Source organism: Gossypium hirsutum, chromosome A04 (assembly GCF_007990345.1).
Source record: "Gossypium hirsutum isolate 1008001.06 chromosome A04, Gossypium_hirsutum_v2.1, whole genome shotgun sequence".
Taxonomy (NCBI): domain Eukaryota; kingdom Viridiplantae; phylum Streptophyta; class Magnoliopsida; order Malvales; family Malvaceae; genus Gossypium; species Gossypium hirsutum.
Window position 1 is genome coordinate 2160718 of NC_053427.1, and position 17345 is coordinate 2178062.

The following is a 17345-nucleotide window of genomic DNA, read 5'->3' on the forward strand; positions in this document are numbered from 1 at the left end:
TTTAAAATTATAAATATATATATCTAATTTAATATCTAATAATTTTATATTTTTATTTATTAAAATTTTATATTTTTATTTATTAAAATTTTATATATAGTCGTCTTAAATTTTCTTAATGTTATATTATAATAATATTATACATGATTTACTGTAGATTTAACTTTTATGTATTATAAATAATATAATATATAAAAATAAATAATGTAAAACATTAAAACTTAAAAAAAATGAGTTAAGCCACATTTTGAATGTTTAAACTCGAGCACAATTTATATTTTAAGCGTGTTTAATATTTTTAGCGAAACCTTACTAAATTTCAAATGGATGTTTGGGCAACTCGACTTACAAACATGTCTAATCCCTACTAACTACTTGAATTTTAGTTTTTTTTTTCCGATGTGAGAGGAGACCTTCAACTGTAACATTGGCAGTTTACCCATGGCAATTAGAAAAACAATGGAAAGTAAGTAGAGGAGAGCAATTTTTGGTTTAAACTAATAAAACCGACTCAACAGGTTTAGCCAATTTCGGTTTGGGCGATTTTTTTTAATTATAAGTTCGATTTTGTTGGTTATTTTGATCATTTATTGGTTTGGTCAGTTTTTGTGAATTGTGTTAAATTAAATTATTTTAATAAAAAATTAAAATATGGCATAAATTCTTATACTTTTTAAAATTTTAAAAGTTATTTTTTATTCTTTTATTTAATTCTTCCCTCTATTTTTTAGATTTTAAAACGATAAACTGACACGATGGAAAACACTCGAGTCCTTGCTTGCCTAGTGATGCCGTTGAAGTCCAGGTTGAGGCCATCAATAGGCCGAACACCATCCTCCAACACAAAGAAAAAACCACCGACCGCTTCCTTTAGCTTCACAACAAATATAAAGCAAAATGGTAATAGCATTAATATTTGCCCAAAACCGAGTAAATTCGAAGTCGCCTACCGCAAGCGCCGAGCGACTGAAGAAACAAGAAGTCAGTGATATGGTTGTCGGCTTGACACCACCAAGATGAGGCCAAAGCCGTCGCTAAACCACCACAAAACTCCCGGTTTGCCAACATAAGGAGAAAACCTCGCAACTGTCGAAGAAGGCTCCATCAACACCAACATCCGCCCCTGACGTCGCCGGTGGTGGGCATCTCATCTGGGGTTGACAAAAATTTAACGTCGCCTGAGAGATTCGAACTCTCGCGGGAAAAACCCATGTACTTAGCAGGCACACGCCTTAACCACTCGGCCAAAGCGACCTTCACATCTCTCTAATGAATGTTAACTAGGAAATAATTTGAGATGCCACGTCGAAAATAAATAGCTCAAGCTACGTGTGGGAAGAACAGATAATCACTTAATATTCAGCCAACTGATAAAGATTGAGTAAAGTGTTTTAGTTTTAATAATAGTTGTTTGAGTTGGATTGGATTGGTTGGATTGAAAATTGGTTGGTTTTTCATTTCTGAAAAAGGTATTGGATTAGTTTACTTGCGAATCGACATGGACGGGTTGAATTGGGCAAAAAGTAGGTTGAACCATTTTTTATTTTATTTTATGATTTTTGATGATTTATTTAATCAAATTGGCCAAACTAAATAGACTGTTGGTCTAACCGGTTCGAGCACCGAGCTAGCTTTGAAAACCTTAGTTTTAATACAATAATATTAATAATTAAAATTGGAAAAAGAGAGAATATATTATGTGGCCCTTGAATTATTATAAATTATTTAAGATGTCTTTTGAAAACCACCTAATAATTAAATTTGAATGTAATTATTTGTAATTACATTACTCATGATACTTTCGGTAACCACTAGGTAACATTAAATTAAGTGTAATTAGAGCAGTCAACATCACTCCAATTCTTGGGATTGCATTTGGACACCACATAGTAATTTGATGAAAGTGTAATAACACCTATTGTAATTACAAGATATATATTTTAACTCCCTAGACATGTTTAGCTGCCAAAGTTTAATTACATCATAATTCTCTTTGTCATGTTTGATAATATAAATTGTAATTAGACAATTACTGATAATTTAAAACATAACATATTTTAGCTTTATTCTTAGTGCATTTTTGGATGATTATGTCACATTAATTGTGAATGATATACTTCTAATCCTTTTATATTCATATTTTGATGCTTAATAGGGGACTTGGGAGTAATAGGAGTAAAAAATGAGTGGAAATTAGAACATTGGAGCATTTTGGAAGCTGTACACATGCATCAAACTTTCACACGGCCATGTATCCAGGGCATGTCAATTTCGGGAACCATGTGCGCTAACAGATGGAAGTCACGATTTTTAAGTTTTTTGGCACTTTGAGAAGGTATAAATAAGGAAATACAAGAGAAAAGAATGCAATCACCAAGAGATAGCACAAAAATTACCAAAAAAAAATACCATTGAAGTCGATTTCCAAGTAATTCTTCATCAAGATTCAAGAGTCCAAGTTGATTTCCAAGGGGGTTATCATGGATTTATTTTATTTTAGTGGTTATATTATATTTTTTGTGTTTATTCTCGCAATAATGAACTAATTCTCTTAATACTTAGGAGAGATGAACCCTAGGAAGGATTCTATTGTTTGATTTCTAGTTTTATGTAATAAAATCTTAGTTTCTTAGTTTTTAATTATGAATGCTTACTTATTCTTAGGTTGATAATTTTAGAGTGTCAATCCATGTTTGATGTGCATAAGTCTGAGGTTAAATAGACCCTTCTTGTGATTAGATCTTGCACAATTGAAGGGAGTTGAATGTAATACTAGAAATAGGAGGACATAAATCTACCAGATTAGAGTCAAATCTAATAGGAGGATACATAGAATGAATTAATGCAATAATAGGGGTTTTAATTAGAAAAAAATTTCAATTAATCAGCCTAGAGTTAGTTGCTCTTATGCTCAAAAGAGGTATTAGCATAAATTAGGAATTTCTACAGATCAAAGAGCTAAGAAAAGAAAGTGCATAAATTAGATTGAGAATTATAGATGAAATTAGGTGGATTCTTACCTAGGTATTGTTTTGTCACTTGGTTGATACTTGAATGTTTTTGTGTTTTAGTCTTTGGTACATTCATTAGTTAATTTAAATAGTTAATTTTATTTTTAACCAATCCTTTAAATTATTAGGTTAAATAATAGAAGGGTGATAATTACTAGTAATTGTAGTCCTCGAGGGAATGATATATGTGCTCACCATATCTATACTATTAATTTATAAGTGTACTTGCCTTAGTCAATTTATTAGTTAGTTTAGTCAACATCAATTATATAATTTTAAAATTTTTAAAAATATTAATTATTATAAAATTATCAATAATACTTGAGAAAAAATTCTCTAAATAAGTAGTATGACTTAAAATCAAATCATTATATGTAATATGTTAGTCTAAAAAAATATCTGACAATACAATTACTCTTAACAAGAAAAATAAACTTTTTTTAAAGGAATCTCATATATTAATAAACGTAAAATAGAAACAATCAAGTGAATCATTAGTATCATTTTGAGCATCATTTCGAGAGGGCTCCTTGTTCGATGCTTGGAGCAATATACTATTGATAAAATAATTTAACACAATTGTTATCTTATTTACTAAAGAACAAATTTGCGTAGTTCAATTGAGTGTATAGTTGGATGACGTCAAGCGAGTTAGCAATCTAGTTTAAACAGTCTGCACAGTTGAGATAGTTGAATTGAGTCAAATTCTTCTCGTTCATAAGGCTATTGAATAATTACATCACAGGAGTTGATTTTGAGGTTGTTTTGGTAAGAGTAAATTGTTAGGCTATTTCCCTAGTTAATTTACCACAAAGAAAGAATTGGAGATTTGAGGTTGTTCCTTGACTTCTATAAACGATTTATCATCAAGTGAATTCATAGTTTGTGATCAATTCAAAATCGAAACCGAAGTCATGGCTAGGCTAGAGTTTTTGGTTAAAATCATTTTAATTTCCGAATTCCATTATTCTATCTTATTTTTATTTTATTTGGATTTTTATTATTTACTTACACTACAATTTAAAACCACATTTAATTCCGCAGGTCCGCGAAGGTCGTAGGTACAAAACTAACCACAAAGCACTCTGGACGTAAGACTCATAAAATTAACCAAACCGTTCGCCGTGAAAACAACCCAGCTTCATTTTTTATGGATTCGACACCCATCATTTAGCCTTAGAATGATTAAAGTTTGGGTCTCACATGTAAAATTGAAAATATTTAATTAAAATATATTATTAGTCCATGTATTTAAAAAGTTGACATGTTGATTAGACGGGCTTTATAAACAAAAATTACAAACAATATTAATGATTGGGATTAGAACTTTTAAATTGCAAAAATAGGAAGTACAGATACTAAATCATAAATTCTAAATAAGTACAAGGACTAACCAAAAATATTTAACGTCGCCTGAGAGATTCGAACTCTCGCGGGAAAATCCCATACACTTAGCAGGCACACGCCTTAACCACTCGGCCAAAGCGACCTTCACATCTCTTCAATGAATGTTAAATTAAGAAATTTGAGATGCCGTCGAAAATATATATTCAGCCAAAAAGATAAAAGATCGAATCAAGTGTTTTAGTCTTTTTCAAGTTAAATAATAATTAATTTTAAATATTATGCTATTTTTAATTATAAAAATTATTTAAGATTGGTTAAGTATATTAAATCGATTGGTTTAAGTATATTTTATTTTATAAGAATTTATAATCCTAAAAATAAATATAACAGTTTGCAAGCAAATCGAACATGGATTAAGTCGACTTGGAAGTAAATACACAAACAAAATCATTTAAATACTTGATTTATTTCAACATTTGAACTAATCACTCTAAATGCATTATTTAACAATTAAATAAAAATTGCCGACTGAGTCTTAGTTCAATTGGTATTGATATTGTTGTTAGTGCAGGAGGACGCGGGTTCGAGCGCACTGAATGTCATTATCTTCCTAATTAAGGGTTGAGGAGAGGCTATGGGTAGCTTTAGGCATTATATTAAAAAGAACATATATGATAGGAACAAACATGAACACGTATATACAATTCTACTTATGTACTATTCGAACTTTTGAAATTTAGTCTTTTCGTTTAATTTCAAGAACTTAGGCTCTCTCCAAGTGATTTAAACAATTAAAATCCAATTGGTAACACTTTTATCACATTTTTATTAATAATGTTATCAATTAAACTTTAATTTTTAAATTAGATAAATAGATGGAGTAAAATTTTGAAATTAAATGCCAGTAGATGGATTAAATTCTAAAAGTTTAAAAACTAGAGGGATTGACAAATAATTAGACCACTTTTTCTCTCCTTTCCCACCCACTCAAATAATGAAAAGATGAGACTAAGAAAATAAAGAAATCACTCATAGACATGTATTCATTTTTGTTAAACTTCAAGGAAAAGTAGAAAATATAAGAGTTAAACTTTAGATGTGTTAGACATTATCCTTAAGGAAATTTCGCTTATAGCGTATCCCCAATAATATTCAACAAGTTTTTTTTGTTACAAGAACAAGAGGATGAACAACAATACCTAAAGAAAATACTTAGGAATGAGAGAGAGAAAATATCTCAAGTGCTTGGAGGATATGGTTTTAAATCAAAATAAAGAGTTCCAATTTTCTGTGCAAATGGATTAGAAGCATGAGATTGAATGAGTTGGTTATGAGGTATGTTCTTTTACTCGTCAATGGATACTAATCTACTATATTCATTACCGAATCATTACTTGTAGCTCGCTAGCTAAACTTTAAAAAAGAAAAAACCTTAACCGTCTAATGACTATTTTATAATTTTTTAAAATTAAATAACCAGAATGTAAACGTATTAATAACCCAATGACCTTTTAATATAGTTTATTCAAAAAAAAATAAGGACTAAAAACAAAGTTAAACAAAAAATAGTAAAATACATACGTCGCCTGAGAGATTCGAACTCTCGCGGGAAAATCCCATGTACTTAGCAGGCACACGCCTTAACCACTCGGCCAAAGCGACACTGATTTATCAGCCAAAATTAAGATTATAATAATAAAGAGTTTTAGATGCTGTCCAAGCTAAATAGCTGAAGCTACGTGTGGGAAGAATAGATGATCAGTTAATATTCAGCCAATAATATAAGGATTTAATTCTAATACAATAATATTATCTACCAATAAATGGGAAAAGGGTAGTCGACCTCGGGGTTGGAGGATGGGGGCGAGGTCGGGATGAGAGGGGGACTGTTGAACGCTCTAAGGTGGCAACCACCTATTTCTGGGCTGTTCAAATATAATGTTGATGCTTCTGTTTTTGTAGATGAACTGACTGTTCGGATCGGGCTGGTTCTTGGAGACAGTCGTGGTGATTTGATAAAAGGTCATTTGGCATTTGAGAGGGTGACATTTAGCCCTCGGTTAGCTGAGGCCTTCGCCATCCGGGAGGCCTTGTTGTGGCTGAAATCTAATCATTACGATCACATCATTGTTGAGTTGCACGGCAGTGGTACATGCATTGAATCAATATATTGTTGACGACTCAGAGAATTTAGTTGTTTAATTTTGTACTATTTAATATTGAGTACTTTCTTTTAGCAATTATCTTATAGTTGGGTAATCCATCCGCCAAGAAGGCAGCCGATTCGCTTTTATGGGTAGCCTTATTATATGCAAATCACATTGAATGGTTTACTTTAGTCTTAGAAGTTATATCATTATGTATTAACAATAATATATATACTAATCTAGGAGACTCAATCAATTTAAAAATAATTTTTAATATAAAAATATTATTATTTAAATACCGACAAAAAGGTTTATAGATTTTTAAATAAAAATTTACCTTTTGAAAAATTGCATTGCTTTTGCAATTTTTAGAAGAAAAGAATCACAATGAATTTAACAAATTTAATATTACCATATAAATAAAATTATTTCTAAATTATATTATTGTAAATAAATTTGAATGCCTGGGATACACATATTATATTACTTTAATATGATAAACTATAAAAATAATTTATTGTGTGTGTTTAAGTTTATATTTTGGTTACATATATTTCAATTATTATAATTTAATCATTAATATTATCAATTTATAATAATTTGATCATTGTGCATTATCCTCCTTTAAAAGTATAATAAAAATCACATGTGACCCGTTAAATGTTGGGGTGAATGCCAGGTTATTGAGAAATTATTTTATGGAACCTTCTGACCACGTCATTCATGGTTCATTTTTAGTTACTTAATAATATTTTAGTAATTTATTCCATGTCATTGATATATAAATTTTAGCAAATTTTTTACCTTGAACTCAAACCTCAAACCTTAAACATCGAAACCTAAACCATAAACATCAAATCCAGAACCCTAAACCTTTAACCTCAAATATCGAACACGAACCCTAAACCCCTCGAACCTTGAACCTAGAACCTAAAACCTTGAACCTAAATCTTGAACCCCAAACTCGAATCTTGAGTTTAAGGTTTGTGGTTCAAGATTTGAGTTCGATTTCGAGTCAGAGTTCAAGATAAAAAAAAAGTATCAAAATTATGTATCAATTACAAAAATTTTCAACTTCTAGCAAATGTTTAGTTTGGGAGAAACAGTTTTTTCTCTTAAAAAGCAGCTTGTTTAAGGATGTTTTTGTCTCAAAAATGTTTCTTAGAAGCAATACTAAATAGACCTTAAATTGTCATAAGTCATAATGTTAATGATCAAATCGTAATAATTGAAACATCAGTAATCGTAAATTTAAACAACAATAATGGACTATTTTTATAGTTTACTTATTCTAATATTATAATATTGTTGGGATGCATTTGGTAATTTTAAGAATTCCACACATAGCACGAGTCAATTTTTGTAAAATCTCCGAATAACACCGAAAGTGTTAAATTAATTACATTAGGATTTAAAATTATAAAATAAAAAAATTATTTTTATAATTTTATTTTAAGTTAAAATTTAATTTCTGTAAATAATAATAAAAATTTTCTTTTAAGACTTTGATATAAAGTCAAAGACTTGTTCTGCTTTTTCTCTTTTTACTTCTATATAATATGATAGATGAATATCAATTATTACTCTTAAACTAATTTGTGCTCTACCTTTTCGGGGGATTCTGCAGCATTGTGTTTTGATTTGCTTAGTTTTGAGTTTTGATTCTAACGTAGAGCGAATATGACGAAAACGGAGGTGACGGTGTTGCATGTAGCCGCGGAGGTGGATGTTGTAGCTGAGAAAGACAATGAAAAGAGATATCTTCTCAACAGCGCCAAAGTGAGTTGCGCTAAGGTTGGCTCCGGATGCTCGGATGTTGATGTTAATGGAAACGACTCCGTTAATGGAGTTGTAGTGGAACCGGATGGCAATTGCGTTGTCGAAGAAGAACACGAAGTGAAATCCGAATCAGATTCGGTTACTATTACTATGCATCAGCAGGAGGTGGGTATTGAAGCTGAGAAAGAGAATGAAACGAGATATCTTGTCAATGGCGCCAACACGAGTAGCGTTAAGGTTGGCTCCGGCAGCACGGATGTTTATGTTAACGTAAATGGAAGCGACTCTGTTAATGGAGTTGTAGTGGAATCGGGTGACAATTGCATTGTCGAAAAAGACCACGAAGTGAAATCGGAATCTGATTCGGTTACTATGACTATGAATCAACAGGAGGTGGATATTGTAGCTGAGAAAGAGAATGAAACGAGATATCTTCTCAATGGCGCCAACGAGGTCGGCTTCGGCAGCTTTGATGGAAGCGACTCTGTTAATGGAGTTGTAGTGGAATCGGGTGACAATTACATTGTCGAAGATGACCACGAAGTGAAATCCGAATCTGATTCAGTTACTATTACTATGCATCAGCAGGAGGTGGGTATTGAAGCTGAGAAAGAGAATGAAACGAGTTATCTGCTCAATGGCGCCAACACTAGTAGCGTTAAGGTTGGCTCCGGCAGCACGGATGTTTATGTTAACGTAAATGGAAGCGACTCCGTTAATGGAGTTGTAGTGGAATCGGGTGACAATTGCATTGTCGAAGACCACGAAGTGAAATCCGAATCTGATTCGGTTACTATTACTATGAATCAACAGGAGGTGGATATTGTAGCTGAGAAAGAGAATGAAACGAGCTATCTTCTCAATGGCGCGAACGCGAGTTGCCTTAAGGTTGGCTTCGGCAGCTTTGATGTTTATGTTAACGTAAGCGACTCTGTTAATGGAGTTGTAGTGGAATCGGATGACAATTACATTGTCGAAGATGACCACGAAGTGAAATCCGAATCTGATTCGGTTACTATTACTATGCATCAGCAGGAGGTGGGTATTGAAGCTGAGAAAGAGAATGAAACGAGTTATCTTCTCAATGGCACCAACAAGAGTAGAATTAAGGTTGGCTCCGTCAGCACGGATGTTTATGTTAACGTAAATGGAAGCGACTCCGTTAATGGAGTTGTAGTGGAATCGGGTGACAATTGCATTGTCGAAGAAGACCACGAAGTGAAATCCGAATCTGATTCGGTTACTTTTACTATGAATCAGCAGGAGGTGGATATTGTAGCTGAGAAAGAGAAAGAAACGGGATATCTTCTCAATGGCGCCAACGCGAGTTGCGTTAAGGTTAGCTTCGGCAGCTTTGATGTTTATGTTAATGGAAGCGACTCTGTTAATGGAGTTGTAGTGGAATCGGGTGACAATTGCATTGTCGAAGATGACCACGAAGTGAAATCCGAATCTGATTCGATTACTATTGCTAGGCGTCAGCAGGAGGTGGGTATTGAAGCTGAGAAAGAGAATGAAACGAGTTATCTTCTCAATGGCGCCAACACTAGTAGCGTTAAGGTTGGCTCCGGCAGCACGGATGTTTATGTTAACGTAAATGGAAGCGACTCTGTTAATGGAGTTGTAGTGGAATCGGGTGACAATTGCATTGTCGAAGAAGACCACGAAGTGAAATCCGAATCTGATTCGGTTACTATTACTATGAATCAACAAGAGGTGGATATTGTAGCTGAGAAAGAGAAAGAAACGAGCTATCTTCTCAATGGCGCCAACGTGAGTTGCCTTAAGGTTGGCTTCGGCAGCTTTGATGTTTATGCTAACGGAAGCGACTCTGTTAATGGAGTTGTAGTGGAATCGGGTGACAATTACATTGTCGAAGATGACCAAAAAGTGAAATCCGAATCTGATTCAGTTACTATTACTATGCATCAGCAGGAGGTGGGTATTGAAGCTGAGAAAGAAAATGAAACGAGTTATCTTCTCAATGGCGCCAACACTAGTAGCGTTAAGGTTGGCTCCAGCAGCATGGATGTTTATGTTAACGTAAATGGAAGCGACTCCGTTAATGGAGTTGTAGTGGAATCGGGTGACAATTGCATTGTCGAAGAAGACCACGAAGTGAAATCGGAATCTGATTCAGTTACTATTAGTATGAATCAGCAGGAGGGGGAGAAACCTGTTGAAGAAAAGGGAGGGTATGTTCAAGAAAAATCAGGGGATGGAGATGATTGTTTGGCTAAACAAACTGTTCAGGAAGCTGCTGTTGTTATTGATTCCAGAGTTGAAAAAAGTGACAGTGTTTCGGAAAGTTCCGTAGTTATTGATTCCGGTCTTAAACAGAGTGATGGTAAAGTTGATGGTTCGGTTGAAACTGATGCTAATTCCATAGTTATTAATTCAGTTACTACAGATGATGATGCCACACATATAGAAATCAAAACCGGCAGTGAGTCTAGTCAGTCTTCTACCACAGTTGAAACTGATACAAATTTCGTTGTTGGTAGTAGTTCGTTTTCAGTTGATGTTCAAAGTAATCAATATAATGGTAATCTGGCTAATTCGGAGATAGCTTCGCAACTGGTTGATAAGTCTTTGGACGTGGTTTCGGGTTTGAAATCGGAAACAGATGTTAGTTCTGATTCTATATCGGTTGTAGCAAGTAATCCTGCAGAGAGAACTTGTGGTGTCACAGACGGAGGAATTGAGTTTGGTAGCCTCGACGATGAGGCTGAAAGGAAAGCACCGTTCAACTACATGATCAGGGTCCCGAGAAACAATGACGAAAGTTTAAAAGTAAAGATTAGACTTGCTCAAACTAAGGTTGATGAGAAAAGTCGAATTCGAGATGGGATTCGAAACGATATGCAAAGCACGAGGGTTACTTGTAAGGAATATGGCAATGATTTTAATGCTGCTGTATCTCAAGAACGAAAGGCTCGAGACTTCCATAGGTCCAAATGTCGGGAAATAGAGTCGATGCAATCCATGTTGGATATTGAAGATATTGATGTCAAGGTAACCTGTTTTTAGTCTTTTATGGAAGAGAATAATGTGATTATTTGTTCTAATTATATACTTTGTAAGCAGATACGAAACATGGAATGGACAATACAACACGAAACTCTACCACTAAAGGATGAAAAGAAATTTATTAGTGATATCAAGCAATTAAAGCAAACTCGTGAAAAGCTGTCATCTACCATGAGTAGACAGGACGAAAATCAACAAGGTTTGGACGGGAAAGAGCGTCTGAAGGTATTATATATACATCTGCTTTGTTAGCTTTTGACATTCGACTAGTATATTTGGTTGTTTATTCGATTCTTCTGTTTCTACAGTCTTTAAAGAAGGAAGCTGACCAATTGAAAGCCAACCTCAAAAACGCTGAGGCGATCACTAAGGCAGCTAAGAGAAAATATTATGAGGAAACCGAAAAGTTAAGTGAATTGCAATACCAGTTCAAAGCTGCAAATCACATCCAACAAGAAGCGTATGCGCAGTTGCAAAGTTTGAAGAAACAATCATATGAGAAGGTACTTTTAAATTCTGTAAGCTTAGAGTGAATGAACATAATTGTGTTGGACACGTAATCATATCCGAGACTCATAGACAAACCTGCATTTTCGCTCTGGTTCTGATTGAATACATTACTCTTCGAAACTGATAAACTAAGATAAAGATATGCCGACGCTACTCTTGTTTGAATTTTGCAGAGCAAACACTTTTGGCAGTACAAGGATGATTTAAATAAAGCGAATGAGTTGGCTTCGAAAGGGGATAAAGTAGCACTCCAAAATTTTTGTATTAACCAGGTGAGGTCGTGCATTTGTCTTATTTCTTCGAAATAAAAATTTTTGTACAATATTTGATCTAAACAGCCGATGGTTCAGGTGGAGAAATTTATGGACTTATGGAATAACAACGATGAATTCCGAAAAGAATATGTTAGATGCAATGAAAGGAGCACACTTTGGAGACTGAGGACATTAGATGGCCGTGCACTTGGTCCTGGTGAAGTGCCTCCTGTAATTCCTCGAGCAGTAAATGGAAAAGCGGTCGTGGATCATACAATGTCCGGCTTAACTTTGGAAGATCGAACACAAGAGTTAGAAGCGGCGAAAAAAGTTGAAAAGGTACTTGCGGAAAAGGTTGTGGAGCAAAAGAAGTTTACTAAATCTGCTCCTCCAGAAAGTGTTTCAACAACTGCTTCTAATGGGGAAAAAATCGAAGAGGCTGAAGAAGAGAAGCCGAAGAGAACAAAGGAGGAGGAGGAATCGGACAGGAAGGCAGAGGAATTGAGAAAGGAAGAGGAAGCGGCTAAATTAAAGGAGCAACGCCAGTTCGAGGAGATAGCTAAAGCTAAGGAAGCACTAGAAAGGAAGAGGCGAAAGGCAGAGAAGGACGAAGCTCGAGAGGCTAACCGAGCTGCAAAAGAAGCTGAAAAGAAAGAAAAGGTTAACTCTCTTAAAATTATCCCTAGTTTATTTTCCGTTTAGTCACTTATTCCTTAAGTATCAACATTTTTTGGTTGTTTCCTTGCTGATCAAGCAACATTTTTCTTTCTTCAGAAAAGAGAAAAGAGGGCAAAGAAGAAGGAAAAGCAAAAAGCCGTCGCAACAGCTGCTGACACGGGCATTGAAGACGAAGCTCTATCCGCTTGTTCGACTTCTGAAACTCTTGCTGAAACTTCGAAAGAAATCGAAAACAAAGAGAAACCCATTGCCGCTACTACGGAAAGGCCTCAAAAGGCATCAAAGTTTGTGAAACAAGCCAAAGTAACAGCTATTCCCCCTCCTATTCGAAATCGGGGTAAGCAAAAGATGCGGCCATGGATGCGGGTCATTTTAACCTTCTTGGTTATTTTGGCTTTGTTTTTTTTAGGAAATTATATCTAATTATTTGATTTTGGGCTGCAAAGGTTGGGATCTCTATAAATAGGCAATTCTTTCCTAGTTTTCTTTTAAAAAATTTCTTTTGTAATAAATTATTATAGTAGTTATTTATTAATATTTGCTTTACGCATGGGGAAAGGGAGACATCTAAAGATGATCTACTATAGTTGTCCCCTCTAATATATTCCCTTCATTTTCACTCCCATTCCTTCCAAACTATGTTTTGTAATAATAAATTATTTTTTTAAAATGTGATTTACACATAAATGATTTCATCATTGCATTTTGAAAATTTAAAAGGAAATATAAGGGTGAGTTAGATTAAAGTTGATCACCAAACTCAAATTTGAGATTGAAGTCTACTGATTTAGGATTTAAGACTTAAGTTATGGAAAGAAAGAAAGAGTCATTGTTTTAAACAGGTTTTAATAAATTGATTTATTTCAAAGTCCAAAAGAAAAAAAATTTCTAGTTATTTGTTTGAGGCAATTGATGTAATCATTATATATTTATTTATAATCAATACATGACTTGAAATAATTTAATTGGTAGGGCTTTTTTTTGTTCTAATTTGAGTTTTTAAATCTTAATAGTATTAATTTAAGGATTAATATATAAAAAGGTTCTTGACTCGATTTGATTCGAAAATTCGAAAAAAATTTAAATTTCAAGTTAATTGAATTATGTTATTTGAATTATTCGAGTAAACTCAAATAAGTAATTCGAGTTTGAATTGAATTGAATTTTAAAATTCGAATAACTCGAATAATTAGAATAACAGATTTGGGTAAATACCCTTTTAGTCCCTATCAAGTTTGGAGATGATCAAATTGGTCTTTCTCAACAAAAATTACAAAAAAAATTCAAAATTATTTTCAAAAATTTAAAATAAATTTTAAAATTCAAAATATTTATAAAAATTCCAAAATTTATATTTTTAAAAAAATTCTAAAAAATATATAAAGAAAGTAAAAAAAATAAAAATTTTTTTAGAATAAGAATTTTGGATATCTAAATTAGTTAATTAATAATTCAAGTTTATCATACTGAAGTGTTTTTTATTATTTTGCTTTAAAAAAAATTTCAAATATATATAGTTTCAAATTTATTTGCTCTAACACAAAATTAATTATACTGTAACAATTTTTTAAATTTTTTTAATTTGACAAGTTTATGGTACCTAAAGTTGGTAACATTAAGTCAAAGTGGTACCTTTATAAGGTACGGACACTTTTAGTTTTTACCAGTTGACCAATAATTTTGCACCATGTGTCTAATTTTATCAAATCACTTACAATACAATAGAATGTAATAAACTCGAGTTTATAATGATTTGAGCTCGAAAAATTTGTGTTTGCTTATTCAAGCTTAAAAAAACCTGGACCTAAAATAATCAAAGCTCAAGACCAATTTAGCCTAAATTCGTAATGATCTGAGCTTGATAAATAATGGTGGTGCTGCCATTAAAAGCAATGGTGGTGCTGCCATCTTCAAATCCTCCAACCCTAGACACTGTTCATAACATACCATTTTGTTAAATAATGGCATTGGAATACCATTTTGATATTTAAATATTATTTTTGTATTATCTAAGTAAAAAAAAACCTTATATTATGCCATCCATGGGTTGAATTAAAACAAAACAAAAATTTTAACGAGTGAATACACAAACAACTAGCATTTGTTTTACAAATAATTGATTCAGTCATGTTCCAATAACATTGATCATATCATCAACCTTTGATAAAATTCAAGTTCATGGACTAAAATGGTAGATCTAGTTGTCAAATTCAAGGACCAAAATGGATAAAAGATATAGATATCAAAATAAATCTAATTGCCAAATTTATGGACTAAAAAATTATATTATCCTTAAAATCTAATATCTAAGTTTCTTATGGTACATCTTTCAAAAAAAAAATCTTGATTGTAGAAGCTAGTTTATGGAAAGCTAGGAATGCCCTCGGCGTTGAAAGAATGAACATGAGCCTAATTCATAGGAACGAAGCCAAAAAATTCTTTTAGGGAGTTGAAATTAAATTGTAATTTTTACGATAATAAAAATACAATTTCATCATTTTAATAGTCTATATCTTTATAAAATTTAAAGGATTAAATCAAAAGTTTATCATTTTTAGGGGTTAAAGTGCAATTTTACCTTTACTAATTAAAAATTTTAAAGGGCCTAAATAGAAAAAATTTCATTTTAAGGGGGGTCAGGGTCCCTGCAAACCCCCTAGTTATGCCCTGCTAATTCAGGTATGGCACTTAGCTAATCCAAGCATGACGAATTAATCAGAAAAAATTAAATTTTTTCGGTTTAATGGATTTTCATATTCGGTTTAATTTTGATCGCTTTTTTATTTAAATTTTTTGGTGAAAAACTTTAAATCGACAACTCCACCGAATAAACCAATTTAGGTCATTGTTAGAGTTGGGTAACCCAAATCCTTGTTAAAAAAATACAATGGTAAACAAGGGGATCTGTGTAGAATCCATATAGAATTATACTTCTTCTATTTGACATTGATTAGAATAAGGTTTTTCGACCTTTAAATAGATTAAGTCGAAACTCCTCTTGTATCATTCAATTTTTAACATTAGTGAATCTCCTCCTTTCTTCATGTTTTTTTCCTGAAAGAGTTTCTACGTAAAATCTGTGTTCTTATTTTTTTTTCTTTTCTTATTTCTTTGGGATAGTTTTATATTTTCATTATTGACATTTAGTTTTAACAAACTAGTATCAGAGCTTTCCAGATTGCTTGTCTCGATCACGGTAATGACGACAATGAAGTATATGATATTTCGTTGTTAGATCGCAACACCAGATTCGCGTTGTGACAGGTAAAGATATAGAAGTAAAGATATAGACAATTCTTACGCAGATGGATTTGAAGGATACCCTATAACGGTTCAGGATACAATATACTATAACGGTTCACATATTATTACAGTCTACACAAAATAGTAACTCACACGACACAATAGTTCTTATCAAATAAGTAGTGCACATATAATAAGTAATTCACGTAAACTAGGCAGATCCCATAAATTATCAATTTGCATCAAACATTTGTTCATATAAAATAACAGTTCATATCAAATGACAGCTCATGCAAAATAATAGTTCATACTCTATCATAACTCATATATTTCAAATAATGATAAATTGACATTTTTGTGATTATGAAACATATAGGGGACTCTATCACCACACATTAGATAAATGGATCTCCATAAAACACTTTGCTATTGACTCAAAAGAGCCCTACGTTGTCTCTGATAGAAGTACAACACAAATGCTCACACTCTCCAAACACACCACGCTATCTATAGTGAATGGAGCTATGCTTGACATTCTCTTATCTTTCAGACAAATCGCCTGGCCATAATGCCCATCACAATAAAAAGAGTGAGTACTCACAACCCTATGGCATGCTAACTATATCCAATAGTTCCCATAAGGTCACAATGCCAACATATCTCTTTTAACATATTCACAATATTCAGTATAATAAGGCTCGCAATTAAGCAGAGCTCGCACAATATAATACAGTTCGCAATTCACAATTCACAATAAAGCATGGTTCGCAAATAATATAACTTCCATGCAACATATATCGCACTCATAATCATAGTTCACATACCATTCATGTCATAGCTCACATAAATCATAGTTCGCATATTTTATTTAGCATAGGACATGCAATATCTTAGCTTACATACAATACAACTCAAAATCTCACAATACACATTTTGGCAAATTAATACAATTCGCCATATTAATACAAATTATCAAATTAACATAGTTCACCATAATAATATAATTGACCAAGTTAATACTATTCACAATATTACACAATACACAATACACAAATATAATTGGCTCCCACTATACACTACAGGAGAATAGACTTTTAGCAACTTTTTTTTTGCCTTTAGCGGCGCTTTTCCCGCAAACGCCGCTAAAGACATGACCTTTAACGGCGCTTTTTCCACAAACGCCGCTAAAAACCATGACCTTTAACGGTGCTTTTCCCACAAACGCCGCTAAAAAATATAAACTTTAAAAAAATATATTTTAATTAAATAATATTTATTTTCTATGATAAATATTATACTATGTTTTATTTTTGAAATTTGAACTTTAAACTATATACTTTTAAGAA

General features: G+C 32.7%; 1 protein-coding gene and 3 non-coding genes across 4 annotated transcripts; 1 reads left to right on the forward strand and 3 right to left on the reverse strand.

Moving 5' to 3' along the window:
* Positions 1-1172: 1172 nt before the first annotated feature.
* On the reverse strand, positions 1173-1254 carry TRNAS-GCU (transfer RNA serine (anticodon GCU)). The gene has a single exon. It is a non-coding gene; the product is annotated as a tRNA-Ser (tRNA).
* Positions 1255-4418: 3164 nt separating this feature from the next.
* TRNAS-GCU (transfer RNA serine (anticodon GCU)) lies at positions 4419-4500 on the reverse strand. Its single transcript has one exon. It is a non-coding gene; the product is annotated as a tRNA-Ser (tRNA).
* Positions 4501-5938: 1438 nt separating this feature from the next.
* On the reverse strand, positions 5939-6020 carry TRNAS-GCU (transfer RNA serine (anticodon GCU)). The gene has a single exon. It is a non-coding gene; the product is annotated as a tRNA-Ser (tRNA).
* A 2094-nt stretch (positions 6021-8114) lies between these two features.
* LOC107941773 (uncharacterized) lies at positions 8115-13426 on the forward strand. Its single transcript, XM_016875386.2, has 6 exons — positions 8115-11299; positions 11372-11539; positions 11623-11817; positions 11998-12096; positions 12175-12738; positions 12853-13426. The coding sequence occupies exons 1-6, from the start codon at positions 8186-8188 to the stop codon at positions 13177-13179; spliced, it is 4467 nt and encodes a 1488-aa protein (XP_016730875.2). The 5' UTR covers positions 8115-8185; the 3' UTR covers positions 13180-13426.
* The last annotated feature ends 3919 nt before the right edge of the window (positions 13427-17345 follow it).